General features: G+C 43.8%; 1 protein-coding gene across 3 annotated transcripts in view; it reads right to left on the bottom strand.

The window, feature by feature from the left end:
• Positions 1-4,353: 4,353 nt before the first annotated feature.
• The window catches only part of LOC118370084 (zinc finger protein 883-like), a 151,955-nt gene continuing 138,780 nt past the window's right edge, over positions 4,354-17,528 (bottom strand). For 2 of the 3 annotated variants that reach the window (XM_052498860.1, XM_052498859.1), the window contains exon 4: positions 4,354-5,822. In XM_052498860.1, coding sequence (XP_052354820.1) covers positions 4,417-5,822 — 1,406 coding nt within the window. In that variant the 3' untranslated portion in view covers positions 4,354-4,416. Of the gene's footprint in view, positions 5,823-16,680; positions 17,242-17,528 lie in introns of those variants that run through there. The other variant, XM_052498861.1, reaches the window with a different exon arrangement.

Raw genomic sequence — 17,528 nt, forward strand, 5'->3', positions numbered from 1 at the left:
TGATCCTCGTGGACGACGTAGGGAAGGGCTGTGCGCAACCGGTCTGCTAAAACCTTTGCAAGAATCTTGTAATCTACGCACAGCATGGTCAATGGCCGCCAGTTGCCAAGGTCAGTTGCTTCCCCCTTCTTATAAAGAAGTGACAGCACACCAACAGCCATTGATCCCCGGGACCACCCGTCTCAAGGATGGCCTTCAAGACTTCGAGAACCACTGGTCCAAGTATACCCCAAAACTTGAGGTGAAACTCAGCCGGCAGCCCATCCATCCCAGGCACCTTCCCTTTTCCCATCCTCCTAAGAGCGCTCTCAACCTCTTCTAGTGAGATCTGGGCCTCCATCACGTCTCTAATGTCCTCTGGCAACCGCCGGGACAAGTGTTCTAAAAACACGTTTCCCTGCTCTACATCTATTTCCCTTTCCTTAAATAAACCTTGGAAATGATCAGTTGTCACCCTGACCATTTCCTCTGGTTTACTTACTATACTACCATTTTCTTCCCTAACTCCATGCATTACCTTCCTACTCTGCCTGGCCCTAACCGACTTAAAGAACATAGCGGAACAAGTCTCATTATGTTCTAGAAAGCCACTATGCGCACGCTCCAGGAAAGCTCGAGCCTTCTGCTCCTGCAGCTCCCTGAGCTGCGCCTTTAGGGCTGCGAATCTCTCCCAGTCAATCGACCCGCCGAGGTTGCCTGCCTCGTACTCGAGTTCAATTAACCTTTGGATACGATCCACCTCCCTCCTTTCCTCCCTTTTTTCCTTCTACAATATCCTATTATAAAAGCCCTTATCCTCCCCTTAACTAAATCCCACCACTCTAACACCCCTCGCACATGGACCGGAGGCCGTCAAGCCTCCGAAAGAAACAAAAAATGCCTCAACGAAAGCTTGCTCCTCCAGTATATCCCGATCTAACTTCCAGTACCCCCTACCGAAGAGGCAGACTGGCAACCCCACCTGCAGGAACACCCCGTCGTGATCCGTGAAGAAAACAGGCAACAGCCGCCCAGACAACGGACCCAAAGACCTGGATACAAAAATGTAGTCGAGCCTCCGCGCAACCCCCCTGGAGTTGCGCCATGTAGGACCGACCATTGCCGGAGTAGTGTGCAGGCCACCATCAACCAGACCATGGCAAGCCATTAGCCCAGAGATGGCACCTGCACTGCTATCACCGCCTACCCCTAAATCTATATTAAAGTCTCCTCCTATCACCAAGTGCCTGTTTGTAACACACAGGGGCGCCAGACAGTCCACCATCTCCCTCCTGTCTGCCGCCACCTGTGGCCCATACACCCCAATTAACCTATATCTAGCTTCTCTAAACTTAACATCTATCCCCAAAACTCTACCCTGCATTATTACAAAAGTGTTCTCTATTTTAACCTCTCTATGCCCACACAAAATTCCTACTCCTGTTGAGTGCACCCCTCCTATGCCCCAAAAAGATTCCCCCTTATCCCACTCCCTCTTAAATCTACACACATCCCCACCATCCCTCAGGTGAACCTCCTGTAAAAAACAGAAATCAAACCCCACACCCTCTAAATAACAAAAAAACGCCCTCCTTTTAACATTATTCCTTAACCCCCTAACATTTAGACTAAAAAAATAAACCGAACTATTCATTTAATTATTAACAACAAATAAAACCCCCAAAAACCAAAAAAAACAGGAGACTCACCCGATGCTCCCCTGGTCCATCTCCACCGGCGGGGACGTCCTCTCATCTCCTGACGCCCCCCCCGTCCTCCATCCCAACCCATGACCCAGGCAGTGTGTTGGGTCCTCCCTCCCTCCCCACCCACCCACCACCCCCCCCCCTCCCTGTTTGCCTCAGGGCTGCACGTAGGGGACCCCATCTCCTCAAACAGGAGTTGGGATCCCTCTAGCAAACAGCCCACCGACCCCTCACTGGAGTCATCCACTAAAATGCAAGGGGCTGAGGCAAACCGGGAGGGCAAATTACCCTCCCCCCGCCACTCTCTTAGCCCCCTCCACACCCCCTCCCTCTCACAACCTGCCAAGCTCCCCCTCTTCATCCCTTTCTTCTTTGGTGAAGGAGGTAGCGGGGAGACACAACGTCCCATCCCCGCTAAATCCTCCACCAAATCCCTAATTTCAACCTCGAGGAAGCCTGGCAGGCTGTCCCCCACTCCTTTCCCCCATCTCCCCCTCCCACCCCCTCCCCTCCCATCTCCACACCTCCCTCCGTCCCCGTCACTGTCACCACTCCCTCTTCCACTCCTTCTCGCACCACTGTCCCACTCTCCCTCTTCTCCGCTCCTTCCTGTTCTTCCGCCTTCTTTTTCTTCTCTCCTTCTTTCCATCTTCACTCCTCTTTCTTTTCGCCTCTTCCTTCTTCCTCCTCTTTCTTTTCGCCTCTTCCTTCTTCCCTTCTTCGTCCTTCTCTGTCCTTTCCCCTGTGCCATCCGTACAATCCGCATGCGTCCTCTCTTTCCTCCCCCATCCCCCGCTCCTCCCCCAGCTGCAGACGCGTATGACCTGTGACGAGACGGGCAATCACGCCACAGGTGTGCTCTTGAGCCACACCCGTGGCAAGCCTTGGGCTCGTCACACTCCCTGGCCTCGTGCTCTTCCGACCCACAAAACCGACACCTCTTGGCGCTGCACGTGGCCAGGATATGGCCATAGGCCATACAACGCCTGCAGAACGGGGGCTGACGTGCATAGTAGAGTGTTCCCCTGTCAGCCCCCAGGGAGAACATCGCCGGAGGATGGAGGTAGCCATCCTCACTCTTCGGGGACTCCCTGAGTAACGCCTGGAAACCTCTTCTCCCGTCCCAGAAACCCAGGGAGTCCCTGAGGTACCTCGCTGAGGAGACATTGTCCATGTATCTCCCCAGAAAGGCCCTCACTTCTTCATCCTTCACATGCAGATTGTACATGGTTACGGTGACCACCCTGAAGTTGTTCTTTGCCAGGCTGGTCACCGCATAATGGCACAGGGGTCCTTTTTTTCCCGCTTCCTTTGCCATCTTCAATACGTCATCATGTTTCTCTTCCTTGTAAAATGTCACATCAAAACCTTTTTCATTTGGGTTGCCTTGGAGGCAGAGCACTTCCTTCACCTCTATCTTGAGGCATCCCATCAATATGGTCCTTCCAAAAGTTTCCCTGCCCCAAGGCACGATCTCCTTTTCAGTCCATGAAAATCTTACGGTATTTGCTATACCAGTCCCCGGAACCGACCTGGTTTGCTTGTTTGGATTCATTTTTTTGTTTTCTTCTTCAAAATAAGGCTCTCTTCAGTAAAAAAACTTCAACCTGAAAAGAAAACATCTTTGACAAAAACGGTGGAGCAACTAAAGGTGTTGACTCTCCACATCTATCAAGACAACTGGAGCACTGGGCCAGACACTCTTAAATAGAACCTGGACCAGCTCAGGTGAAACACCTTCCCACTAACGAGATGGACAAGCTAGCACAGGTGTAACACATACTGACTAACGAGGTGACACCAATCGGTGCGTCCTACACGCTAACAAGCTATACGTGCTAAAGTCCAACCTCAAAACATAAATGGAAAAACCAAAGACTGTAACAGCGTAAAAGAATGCGCACCACCAACAGAAAACAACTTCCATTTCACAATATAATCAACTAAAACCCACTAGCTTCTAGAACTCTCCTCCCCTTGGAACGAGCCCAAACAAAACTCATCTCCAATACGGAAATTCAAAATAATTTGTGATCCATGGAACGCACTGGTTAAACACAAAACACAAATCTTTTTGACTGCCCAACCTTGAGACAATCAGAAACCAAGTTGTCCTCACCATGGACACAAGCACCAAAACCCCTGTTGTTTTGACAAGTAGCAATAAATCACTGATATCGATTAGGGGGGAAATCAGGGTGTACTTGCTGTTGAAACTAACATATAAAAAAACACATGGAAATGGGTTCGAGGACAACCTGCAGAAGACAGTCAGCTACATTTGGGGGTCGCTAAACAAAGGAACGCAACACTTATTTGTCATAACTCATCCCGATATCATGTTAAAATCAATTGTGCGAGGAGGGAGATGAGTTTGCACGTCCTGTTAAAACTAACATCTCAAAACCCACACGGAATCAGCGAGTAATGTGTACATCACTGGTAAGAGAACAATTTGTAGAAAACAGCTAGATACATTTTGAAGTGTTGCATTTTGATTCAAGTGGGTCACCAACATTGTAAGTGTAACACAACTCTTTTTGTGTTAGTCAATTTTTGTTAAATCACATAAATAGTACTCTTCCATTTCAGAGCCTGGATTTTCCCCCTGAGGCTAATATTCATATGTTGAAATCAAATGATAAGGGGCACACGTTTAGGCTTCTACATTGTGACATTATTAAAATACTCCTACTACAAAGTGTTAACATTCAACATTAATTCATTGATATCATGAAACAACTCCTTCATGTATTTTCTGATGTTTGATCAGACACCTTTTATCAGAGTATCTCTTGTCACATTGATTACAGCTATAAGGTTTCTCTCCTGTGTGTGTTCTCTGGTGTAAAGTAAGCTGGCCAGATGTAGCAAAACTCTTCCCACATTGATCACAGCTATACGGTTTCTCTCCAGTGTGTGTTCTCCGGTGTGATATCATGCCGCTTAGCTGAGTAAAACTCTTCCCACATTGATCACAGGTATAAGGCTTCTCTCCTGTGTGTGTTCTCTGGTGTCGAGTCAGAATGCTGGATGTATTAAAACTCTTCCCACATTTATTACAGCTATAAGATTTATCTCTTGTGTGTGTTCTCTGGTGTTGAGTCAGGCTGCTAGATGAGGAAAAACTCTTCCCACATTGACCACAGGTATAAGATTTCTCTCCTGTGTGTGTTCTCTGGTGTTGAGTCAGGCTGCTAGATGAGGAGAAACTCTTCCCACATTGACCACAGACATAAGATTTCTCTCCTGTGTGTGTTCTCTGGTGTACTTTTAGATTGCCAGATTGAGCAAAACTCTTCCCACATTGAGTACAGCTATGAGGTTTCTCTCCTGTGTGTGTTCTCTGGTGTGACATCAGGCTGCTGAGGCTAATAAAACTCTTCCCACATTCATTACAGCTATATGGTTTATCTCTTTTCTGTGTTCTCTGGTGTGATATCAGACTGCTTAGGTGAGTAAAACTCTTCCCACATTCATTACAGCTGTACGGTTTCTCTCCTGAGTGTGTTCTCTGGTGTGATATCAGGCTGCTTAGCTGAGTAAAACTCTTTCCACATTGAGTACAGCTAAAAGGTTTCTCTCCTGTGTGTGTTCTATGGTGTATCTTCAGATGGTTAGATGTAAAAAAACTCTTTCCACATTGAGTACAGCTATACGATTTTTCTCCTGTGTGTGTTCTTTGGTGTACAATAAGATGGCTAGATGTATCAAAACTCTTCCCACATTCATCACAGCTATGCGGTTTCTCTCGTTTCTCTCCTGTGTGTGTTCTGTGGTGTGATATCAGGGTGCTCAGCCGAGTAAAACTCTTCCCACATATACCACAGCTACAGATATAAGATTTCTTTCCTGTGTGTGTTCTCTGGTGTGATATCAGGCTGGTTGAATGAGTAAAACTCTTCCCACATTGAGTACAGCTATAAGGTTTCTCCACTGTGTGGATTCTCTGATGAATTTTAATGCCTGCTGAGGATGTGAGTCTCTTCCCACCGTCAGAGCAGCAGTGAGATTTCTTCCCTGTGGATCTCTGCAGGTGTTTCTTGAGGTGTTTTGATGTGGAGATAAACTTCTCTGCCTTGTCAGCATCATGAGGTTGTTGAGGCTCCCCAGAGGATCCACAGTCACGTCTCTCTCCTGTGTGAACAACAAAGTCAGACAGATGGTTAAAGGTCCACAACAGTGGAAATCCACTGTAAAAAGTGATGCCAACAGCGTAGCTATGAAGTTGTACAACAATTGACGTCTGTAATGATTATTTGACATTTGTCTTAAAATGAGCAAGAACAGTCATATTTTGTCTTGTTTTCTTATTAGTAGTAACATCAAGGATTGTAGGCTAGAAATAAGTTATTAATGTTGTTGAAACTGTAAGCGGTGTGCCAGGCGACTTTTGGTCTCCAATATAGGCCCCTTTCTGTGTTTAATAAAATTGCGGCACGAGGGCGATGCAAATGCGATTTGGTTGTAGAAACTCCTCCCTGCTAATGAGGAAACCGATAGTTATGGATGTAGTATATCTGGTAATGAGGAAACCACAGGTTATGGATGTAGTATATCTGGTAATGAGGAAACCACTAGTTATGGATGTAGTATATCTGGTAATGAGGAAACCACAGGTTATGGATGTAGTATATCTGGTAATGAGGAAACCACTAGTTATGGATGTAGTATATCTGGTAATGAGGAAACCACAGGTTATGGATGTAGTATATCTGGTAATGAGGAAACCACTAGTTATGGATGTAGTATATCTGGTAATGAGGAAACCACAGGTTATGGATGTAGTATATCTGGTAATGAGGAAACCACTAGTTATGGATGTAGTATATCTGGTAATGAGGAAACCACTAGTTATGGATGTAGTATATCTGGTTATGAGGAAACCACTAGTTATGGATGTAGTATATCTGGTAATGAGGAAACCACTAGTTATGGATGTAGTATATCTGGTTATGAGGAAACCACTAGTTATGGATGTAGTATATCTGGTAATGAGGAAACCACTAGTTATGGATGTAGTATATCTGGTAATGAGGAAACCACTAGTTATGGATGTAGTATATCTGGTTATGAGGAAACCACTAGTTATGGATGTAGTATATCTGGTAATGAGGAAACCACTAGTTATGGATGTAGTATATCTGGTTATGAGGAAACCACTAGTTATGGATGTAGTATATCTGGTTATGAGGAAACCACGAGTTATGGATGTAGTATATCTGGTAATGAGGAAACCACTAGTTATGGATGTAGTATATCTGGTAATGAGGAAACCACTAGTTATGGATGTAGTATATCTGGTTATGAGGAAACCACTAGTTATGGATGTAGTATATCTGGTTATGAGGAAACCACTAGTTATGGATGTAGTATATCTGGTAATGAGGAAACCACTAGTTATGGATGTAGTATATCTGGTAATGAGGAAACCACTAGTTATGGATGTAGTATATCTGGTTATGAGGAAACCACTAGTTATGGATGTAGTATATCTGGTAATGAGGAAACCACTAGTTATGGATGTAGTATATCTGGTTATGAGGAAACCACTAGTTATGGATGTAGTATATCTGGTTATGAGGAAACCACGAGTTATGGATGTAGTATATCTGGTAATGAGGAAACCACTAGTTATGGATGTAGTATATCTGGTAATGAGGAAACCACAGGTTATGGATGTAGTATATCTGGTAATGAGGAAACCACAGGTTATGGATGTAGTATATCTGGTAATGAGGAAACCACTAGTTATGGATGTAGTATATCTGGTAATGAGGAAACCACTAGTTATGGATGTAGTATATCTGGTAATGAGGAAACCACTAGTTATGGATGTAGTATATCTGGTAATGAGGAAACCACTAGTTATGTATGTGGTATATCTGGTTGTAGAAACTCCTCCCTGCTAATTAGGAAACCAGACACTTCAGAACAAACTTCCTTTAGATGTTTTGGGGGAAACAATGTTACTATGGTTACTTTTTTCCATGTTGTGAATGTTATCCAATGTGTTACTATGGTTACTGTTGTTCCATGTTGTGAATGTTATACAATGTAATACTATGGGTTATAGCAGTATGGCCTAATAATTTGACATAAATTAACTCATGAATATTTTTGGTTGATACTTCAAGGAGTCTTACAATTCAAAATCAGAAAGCCAGATTATCCTTGGTATAACCTTAAAACAGTACTATACCGGGGAAGCCCTTCATGATGGAGAGTGTTTCTACAGTACTATACCGGGGAAGCCCTTCATGATGGAGAGTGTTTCTACAGTACTATACCGGGGAAGCCCTTCATGTTGGAGGGTGTTTCTACAGTACTATACCGGGGAAGCCCTTCATGTTGGAGGGTGTTTCTACAGTACTATACTGGGGAAGCCCTTCATGTTGGAGGGTGTTTCTACAGTACTATACCGGGGAAGCCCTTCATGTTGGAGGGTGTTTCTACAGTACTATACCGGGGAAGCCCTTCATGATGGAGAGTGTTTCTACAGTACTATACCGGGGAAGCACTTCATGTTGGAGGGTGTTTCTACAGTACTATACTGGGGAAGCCCTTCATGTTGGAGGGTGTTTCTACAGTACTATACTGGGGAAGCCCTTCATGTTGGAGGGTGTTTCTACAGTACTATACTGGGGAAGCCCTTCATGTTGGAGGGTGTTTCTACAGTACTATACTGGGGAAGCCCTTCATGTTGGAGGGTGTTTCTACAGTACTATACCGGGGAAGCCCTTCATGTTGGAGGGTGTTTCTACAGTACTATACCGGGGAAGCCCTTCATGATGGAGAGTGTTTCTACAGTACTATACCGGGGAAGCCCTTCATGATGGAGAGTGTTTCTACAGTACTGTACTGGGGAAGCCCTTCATGATGGAGGGTGTTTCTACAGTACTGTACTGGGGAAGCCCTTCGTGTTATTTAAACCTTCTTAAAACAATTCCACATAGCTTTGAAGGACTTCCCCCTCAGACAAGGCTTAGGCTATAATGGGTTAAACTATCTGAAACTTACATTACAATGAGACTAGTTATCCTGGGATCTTACATCTTACATTACTCAGACTAGTTATCATGGGGAATAGTTTTAATACATTTGCAAAAAATCTAAACCTGTTTTTGCTTTGGCATTAAGGGGTATTGTGATGGCATTATGGGGTATTGTGTGAAGATTGATGGCGATTTAAAAATAATAATCAATTTTAGAGTAAAGGGATGTACCGATATTACATTTTTGGCCAATATTTTCCTTACCCCAAAAAACAATACCGATAACCGATATTTAAAATGTTTGTGGCCTTTTAAGCATTCTAGTACAGTTAAAAAGTTAAACACACACACAGACGCAGTCACTGCATCTCAGTGCAAGAGGCGTCACTACAGTGCCTGGTTCCAATCCAGGCTGTATCACATCCGGCTGTGATTGGGAGACCCACAGTAGTTGTCTGTTATTGGTGTAGTGAGGAAGACAACGGAGAGGAATCCCACAGTAGCTGTCTGTTATTGGTGTAGTGAGGAAGACAACGGAGAGGGATCCCACAGTAGCTGTCTGTTATTGGTGTAGTGAGGAAGACAACGGAGAGGGATCCCACAGTAGCTGTCTGTTATTGGTGTAGAGAGGAAGACAAAGAAGAGGGATCCCACAGTAGCTGTCTGTTATTGGTGTAGAGAGGAAGACAAAGAAGAGGGATCCCACAGTAGTTGTCTGTTTTTGGTGGAGGGGACGACAAAGAAGAGGGATCCCACAGTAGTTGTCTGTTATTGGTGGAGAGGGGACGACAAAGAAGAGATCCCACATGTGGATAGGAAGATACAGTGGGGCAAAAAAGTATTTAGTCAGCCACTAATTGTGCAAGTTCTTCCACTTAAAACGATGAGAGAGGCCTGTAATTTCCATTATAGGTACACTTCAAATATGACAGACAAAATGAAAAGAAAAAAATCCAGAAAATCACATAGGATTTTTAATGAATGTATTTGCAGATTATGGTGGAAAATAAGTATTTGGTCACCTACAAACAATCAAGATTTCTGGCTCTCACAGACCTGTAACTTCGCCTTTAAGAGGCTCCTCTGTCCTCCACACGTTACCTGTATTAATGGCACCTGTTTGAACTTGTTATCAGTATAAAAGACACCTGTCCACAACCTCAAACAGTCACACTCCAAACTCCACTATGGCCAAAACCAAAGATCTGTCAAAGGACACCAGAAACAAAATTGTAGACCTGCACCAGGCTGGGAAGACTGAATCTGCAATAGGTAAGCAGCTTGGTTTGAAGAAATCAACTGTGGGATCAATTATTAGGAAATGGAAGACATACAAAACCACTGATAATCTCCCTCAATCTGGGGCTCCACGCAAGATCTCACCCCGTGGGTTCAAAATGATCACAAGAACGGTGAGCAAAAATCCCAGAACCACACGGGGGGACCTAGTGAATGACCTGCAGAGAGCTGGGACGAAAGTAACAAAGCCTACCATCATTAACACACTACGCCGCCAGGGACTCAAATCCTGCAGTGCCAGACGTGTCCCCCTTCTTAAGCCAGTACATGTCCCCATCTTAAGCCAGTACATGTCCAGGCCCGTCTGAAGTTTGCTAGAGAGCATGTGGATGATCCAGAAGAAGATTGGGAGAATGTCATATGGTCAGATGAAACCAAAATATAACTTTTTGGTAAAAACTCAACTTGTCGTGTTTGGAGGACAAAGAATGCTGAGTTGCATCCAAAGAACACCATACCTACTGTGAGGCATGGGGGTGGAAACATCATGCTTTTTGGGACTGTTTTTCTGCAAAGGGACCAGGACGACTGATCCATGTAAAGAAAATAATAAATGGGGCCATGTATCGTGAGATTTTGAGTGAAAACCACCTTCCATCAGCAAGGGCATTGAAGATGAAACGTGGCAGGGTCTTTCAGCATGACAATCATCCCAAATACACCGCCCAGGAGTGGCTTCGTAAGAAGCATTTCAAGGTCCTGGAGTGGCCTAGCCAGTCTCCAGATCTCAACCCCATAGAAAATCTTTGGAGGGAGTTGTAAGTCTGTGTTGCCCAGCAACAGCCCCAAAACATCACTGCTCTGGAAGAGATCTGCATGGAGGAATGGGCCAAAATACAAGCAACAGTGTGTGAACCTCTGTCATTGCCAACAAAGGGTATATAACAAAGTATTGAGATAAACTTTTGTTATTGACCAAATACTTATTTTCCACCAAAATTTGCAAATAAATTCATAAAAAAATCCTACAATATGATTTTCTGGATTTTTTCTCTCTCATGTTGTTTGTCATAGTTGAAGTGTACCTATGATGAAAATTACAGGCCTCTCATCTTTTTAAGTGGGAGAACTTGCACAATTGGTGGCTGACTAAATAATTTTTGCCCCACTGTACATATTATCATTATCACTGGAAAATATTAATTTAAAATCCAGCAATTTTACAACTTTAGCTCTCTAGGTCAAGCCAGTAGGCTACAACAGGTTGTATCTCTCTAGGTCATGCCAGCAGGCTACAGTAGGTTGTATCTCTCTCGGTCATGCCTGTCGGTTACAGTAGGTTGTATATCTCCAGATCATGCCAGTAAGTTACACTAGGTTGCAACTCTCTATTGGTCATGCCAGTAGGTTACAGTAGGTTGTATCTCTCTAGGTCATGCCAGTAGGCTACAGTAGGTTCTATCTCTCTCGGTCATGCCTGTCGGTTACAGTAGGTTGTATATCTCCAGATCATGCCAGTAAGTTACACTAGGTTGCAACTCTCTATTGGTCATGCCAGTAGGTTACAGTAGGTTGTATCTCTCTAGGTCATGCCAGTAGGTTACAGTAGGTTGTATCTCTCTAGGTCATGCCAGTAGGTTACAGTAGGTTGTAACTTTCTAGGTCAAGCTAGTAGGCTACAGTAGGTTGTATCTCTCTAGGTCATGCCAGTAGGTTGTATCTCTCTAGGTCATGCCAGTAGGTTACAGTAGGTTGTATATCTCCAGATCATGGCAGTAAGTTACAGTAGGTTGTATCTCTCTCGGTCATGCCTGTCAGTTGCAGTAGGTTGTATATCTCCAGATCATGCCAGTAGGTTACAGTAGGTTGTATCTCTCTAGGTCATGCCAGTAGGTTACAGTAGGTTGTATCTCTCTAGGTCATGCCAGTAGGCTACAGTAGGTTCTATCTCTCTAGGTCATGCCTGTCGGTTACAGTAGGTTATATATCTCCAGATCATGCCAGTAAGTTACAGTAGGTTGTAACTCTCTAGGTCATGCCAGTAGGTTACAGTAGGTTGTAACTTTCTAGGTCATGCCAGTAGGTTACAGTAGGTTGTATCTCTCTAGGTCATGCCTGTCGGTTACAGTAGGTTGTATATCTCCAGATCATGCCAGTAAGTTACAGTAGGTTGTAACTCTCTAGGTCATGCCAGTAGGTTACAGTAGGTTGTAATGCCTTTCTAGGTCATGCCAGTAGGTTACAGTAGGTTGCATCTCTCTAGGTCATGCCAGTAGGTTACAGTAGGTTGTCCAGATCATGCCAGTAAGTTACTCTCTTGGTCATGCCAGTAGAGTCATACAGTAGGTTCTATCTCTCTAGGTCATGCCTGTCGGTTACAGTAGGTTGTATATGTCCAGATCATGCCAGTAGGTTACAGTAGGTTGTAACTTTCTAGGTCATGCCAGTAGGTTATAGTAGGTTGTATCTCTCTAGGTCATGCCTGTCGGTTACAGTAGGTTGTAACTTTCTAGGTCATGCCAGTAGGTTGTAACTTTCTAGGTCATGCCAGTAGGTTACAGTAGGTTGTATCTCTCTAGGTCATGCCAGTAGGTTACAGTAGGTTGTATCTCTCTAGGTCATGCCAGTAGGTTACAGTAGGTTTTAACTTTCTAGGTCATGCCAGTAGGTTGTATCTCTCTAGGTCATGCCAGTAGGTTACAGTAGGTTGTATATCTCCAGATCATGCCAGTAGGTTACAGTAAGTTGTAACTCTCTTGGTCATGCCAGTAGGTTACAGTAGGTTGTAACTTTCTAGGTCATGTCAGTAAGTTACAGTAGGTTGTATCTCTCTAGGTCAAGCCAGTAGGTTGTAACTCTCTAGGTCATGACAGTAGGTTACAGTAGGTTATATCTCTCTAGGTCATGCCAGTAGGCTACAGTAGGTTGTATCTCTCTAGGTCAAGCCAGTAGGTTGTAACTCTCTAGGTCATGCCAGTAGGTTACAGTAGGTTGTAACTTTCTAGGTCATGCCAGTAGGCTACAGTAGGTTGTATCTCTCTAGGTCATGCCTGTCGGTTACAGTAGGTTGTATATCTCCAGATCATGCCAGTAAGTTACAGTAGGTTGTAACTCTCTAGGTCATGCCAGTAGGTTACAGTAGGTTGTAACTTTCTAGGTCATGCCAGTAGGCTACAGTAGGTTGTATCTCTCTAGGTCATGCCAGTAGGTTGTATCTCTCTAGGTCATGCCAGTAGGTTACAGTAGGTTGTATATCTCCAGATCATGCCAGTAGGTTACAGTAGGTTGTAACTTTCTAGGTCATGCCAGTAGGTTGTATCTCTCTAGGTCATGCCAGTAGGTTACAGTAGGTTGTATATCTCCAGATCATGCCAGTAGGTTACAGTAAGTTGTAACTCTCTTGGTCATGCCAGTAGGTTACAGTAGGTTGTAACTTTCTAGGTCATGTCAGTAAGTTACAGTAGGTTGTATCTCTCTAGGTCAAGCCAGTAGGTTGTAACTCTCTAGGTCATGACAGTAGGTTACAGTATGTTATATATCTCTAGGTCATGCCAGTAGGCTACAGTAGGTTGTATCTCTCTAGGTCAAGCCAGTAGGTTGTAACTCTCTAGGTCATGCCAGTAGGTTACAGTAGGTTGTAACTTTCTAGGTCATGCCAGTAGGCTACAGTAGGTTGTATCTCTCTAGGTCATGCCAGTAGGTTGTATCTCTCTAGGTCATGCCTGTCGGTTACAGTAGGTTGTATATCTCCAGATCATGCCAGTAAGTTACAGTAGGTTGTAACTCTCTAGGTCATGCCAGTAGGTTACAGTAGGTTGTAACTTTCTAGGTCATGCCAGTAGGCTACAGTAGGTTGTATCTCTCTAGGTCATGCCAGTAGGTTGTATCTCTCTAGGTCATGCCAGTAGGTTACAGTAGGTTGTATATCTCCAGATCATGCCAGTAGGTTACAGTAGGTTGTAACTTTCTAGGTCATGCCAGTAGGTTGTATCTCTCTAGGTCATGCCAGTAGGTTACAGTAGGTTGTATATCTCCAGATCATGCCAGTAGGTTACAGTAAGTTGTAACTCTCTTGGTCATGCCAGTAGGTTACAGTAGGTTGTAACTTTCTAGGTCATGTCAGTAAGTTACAGTAGGTTGTATCTCTCTAGGTCAAGCCAGTAGGTTGTAACTCTCTAGGTCATGACAGTAGGTTACAGTATGTTATATCTCTCTAGGTCATGCCAGTAGGCTACAGTAGGTTGTATCTCTCTAGGTCAAGCCAGTAGGTTGTAACTCTCTAGGTCATGCCAGTAGGTTACAGTAGGTTGTAACTTTCTAGGTCATGCCAGTAGGCTACAGTAGGTTGTATCTCTCTAGGTCATGCCAGTAGGTTGTATCTCTCTAGGTCATGCCTGTCGGTTACAGTAGGTTGTATATCTCCAGATCATGCCAGTAAGTTACAGTAGGTTGTAACTCTCTAGGTCATGCCAGTAGGTTACAGTAGGTTGTAACTTTCTAGGTCATGCCAGTAGGCTACAGTAGGTTGTATCTCTCTAGGTCATGCCAGTAGGTTGTATCTCTCTAGGTCATGCCAGTAGGTTACAGTAGGTTGTATATCTCCAGATCATGCCAGTAGGTTACAGTAGGTTGTAACTTTCTAGGTCATGCCAGTAGGTTACAGTAGGTTGTATCTCTCTAGGTCATGCCAGTAGGTTACAGTAGGTTGTATCTCTCTAGGTCATGCCAGTAGGCTACAGTAGGTTCTATCTCTCTCGGTCATGCCTGTCGGTTACAGTAGGTTGTATATCTCCAGATCATGCCAGTAAGTTACACTAGGTTGCAACTCTCTATTGGTCATGCCAGTAGGTTACAGTAGGTTGTATCTCTCTAGGTCATGCCAGTAGGTTACAGTAGGTTGTATCTCTCTAGGTCATGCCAGTAGGTTACAGTAGGTTGTAACTTTCTAGGTCAAGCTAGTAGGCTACAGTAGGTTGTATCTCTCTAGGTCATGCCTGTCGGTTACAGTAGGTTGTATATCTCCAGATCATGGCAGTAAGTTACAGTAGGTTGTATCTCTCTCGGTCATGCCTGTCGGTTGCAGTAGGTTGTATATCTCCAGATCATGCCAGTAGGTTACAGTAGGTTGTATCTCTCTAGGTCATGCCAGTAGGTTACAGTAGGTTCTATCTCTCTAGGTCATGCCTGCTACAGTAGGTTTACAGTCATGGTTATACATCTCCAGATCATGCCAGTAAGTTACAGTAGGTTGTAACTCTCTAGGTCATGCCAGTAGGTTACAGTAGGTTGTAACTTTCTAGGTCATGCCAGTAGGTTACAGTAGGTTGTATCTCTCTAGGTCATGCCTGTCGGTTACAGTAGGTTGTATATCTCCAGATCATGCCAGTAAGTTACAGTAGGTTGTAACTCTCTAGGTCATGCCAGTAGGTTACAGTAGGTTGTAACTTTCTAGGTCATGCCAGTAGGTTACAGTAGGTTGCATCTCTCTAGGTCATGCCAGTAGGTTATAGTAGGTTGTAACTCTCTCTCTTGGTCATGCCAGTAGACGACAGTAGGTTCTATCTCTCTAGGTCATGCCTGTCGGTTACAGTAGGTTGTATATGTCCAGATCATGCCAGTAGGTTACAGTAGGTTGTAACTTTCTAGGTCATGCCAGTAGGTTATAGTAGGTTGTATCTCTCTAGGTCATGCCTGTCGGTTACAGTAGGTTGTAACTTTCTAGGTCATGCTAGTAGGTTGTATCTCTCTAGGTCATGCCAGTAGGTTACAGTAGGTTGTATATCTCCAGATCATGCCAGTAGGTTACAGTAAGTTGTAACTCTCTTGGTCATGCCAGTAGGTTACAGTAGGTTGTAACTTTCTAGGTCATGTCAGTAAGTTACAGTAGGTTGTATCTCTCTAGGTCAAGCCAGTAGGTTGTAACTCTCTAGGTCATGACAGTAGGTTACAGTAGGTTATATCTCTCTAGGTCATGCCAGTAGGCTACAGTAAGTTGTATCTCTCTAGGTCATGCCAGTAGGTTGTAACTTTCTAGGTCATGCCAGTAGGTTGTATCTCTCTAGGTCGACAACTTTGATAGAAAAGCTACAGGAGTACAGGAGTCTCCAGATCGCTATGCATATTCATGCTAGTAGCTTAGCATCTCTCTCCATTGAATACAGGCGGTTGACGACAACAACCCTCATAAAATATAAACAATAGATTACAATAAAAACATGAATCCACCAATCCAAAGACAAGATAGGCGGAGCTAGACAACCCGCAGTGCCGCTTTGTGGACATCAACTCCCCTTGTTATGGCTGAGAGACATCTTGTCAGTATATCCATAAACTTTGGTGTAGCCAATCAAACTCACATGGCACTATTGGGGGGCACGGTGTGTAGTAAAACATCACTACATGAAAAATGACTACATGCCGTGCCCCCCAGTCTGCGGTCAGCAGATTGACCCTACTCAAATAGATATATTAAGTCACTTTTTGGAAACGGAACGGAGAAAACAATGGGTAGCTTGCTCTCTTTTTTTTAAAAAAAAAAAAAAATGTATTAACAACAAATCAATACATAAAGCACATGAGGGAACACAAGCATACATAGATTACAAACAATGGACAATCGAGCTAGGGGGTAGGGTAGCTTGCTCTCTACGTCGTCTGATTCTAGACATATCTGTCATCATCCTAGGGCCCTCCGTTGAAGAGGTATTGACGAGCCAACTCCGAATATCCAAAGTTAAAAACGAATTTAAGGCGGTACTCACTGGTGTTAATCAGATCTCCTATCTCCACCTCTTCATCTTTCAATGTGACAGTAATTTCCCCTTCCATCTTCACTCCAAAAACTGCATCCTCCTCTTCTTTTACTGTAACATCCTCCCCTTTCTCTTCCTCCTCTTCTTTCACTGAAACGTCTTTCTCTTCTTCTTTCACTGTAACAGCCTCACACTCTACTTCTTGTTTTACTGTGACATCCTCTTCTTCCTTTTCCTCTTTCACGACAATGTTCAGCCCCAGAGCTTCTTTCTCCGTCCAGCAGACCTCCTCTTCTTTAACAGGAGGGGAGAAGTTTACGGAGCTCATGGTCGGGGATGTTAGCTAGCTATCATTAGCGACTAGGCTAGTGCTAACTTAACCAGCCAGATACTATAGCTGACTAATACAAAATAACGTAATATTAAATTAAATAGGTTAACAAGTAGATGCAACAGAAGTGTGTCTAAAACACAGTAGCTAATATAGACAGAAAGCGTATAAATAGCTTGAATCGTTCGGCTATGTTGTCTAGCAAGCTACCGAGGTGGTTGACGAGCTGTTTCTGAAGAACCGTCCACTAGATTATACGTCACGCTGGCAGCGTCGCCTGAAAGAGGCACATTTAATTAAATAATACTATTATATTGAGACACACAGAGACCTGAATGTGTTGATTGATTAGTGTGAATAAAAAAGGTTTACTACAGCACATTTAAGGCAGTTTCATTAAGTCTAACTAAATCCAAATAATTAGCTAGCTAATGTCAGTCTTTTCTGCTCCAACATGGTATAACAATACATCATGTAGATGTATATAATGAACAGACTAGGTCTATACTGCTCCTACATGGTGTAA

Source organism: Oncorhynchus keta, chromosome 37 (genome assembly GCF_023373465.1).
Source record: "Oncorhynchus keta strain PuntledgeMale-10-30-2019 chromosome 37, Oket_V2, whole genome shotgun sequence".
In the NCBI taxonomy this organism is placed as follows: Eukaryota; Metazoa; Chordata; class Actinopteri; order Salmoniformes; family Salmonidae; genus Oncorhynchus; species Oncorhynchus keta.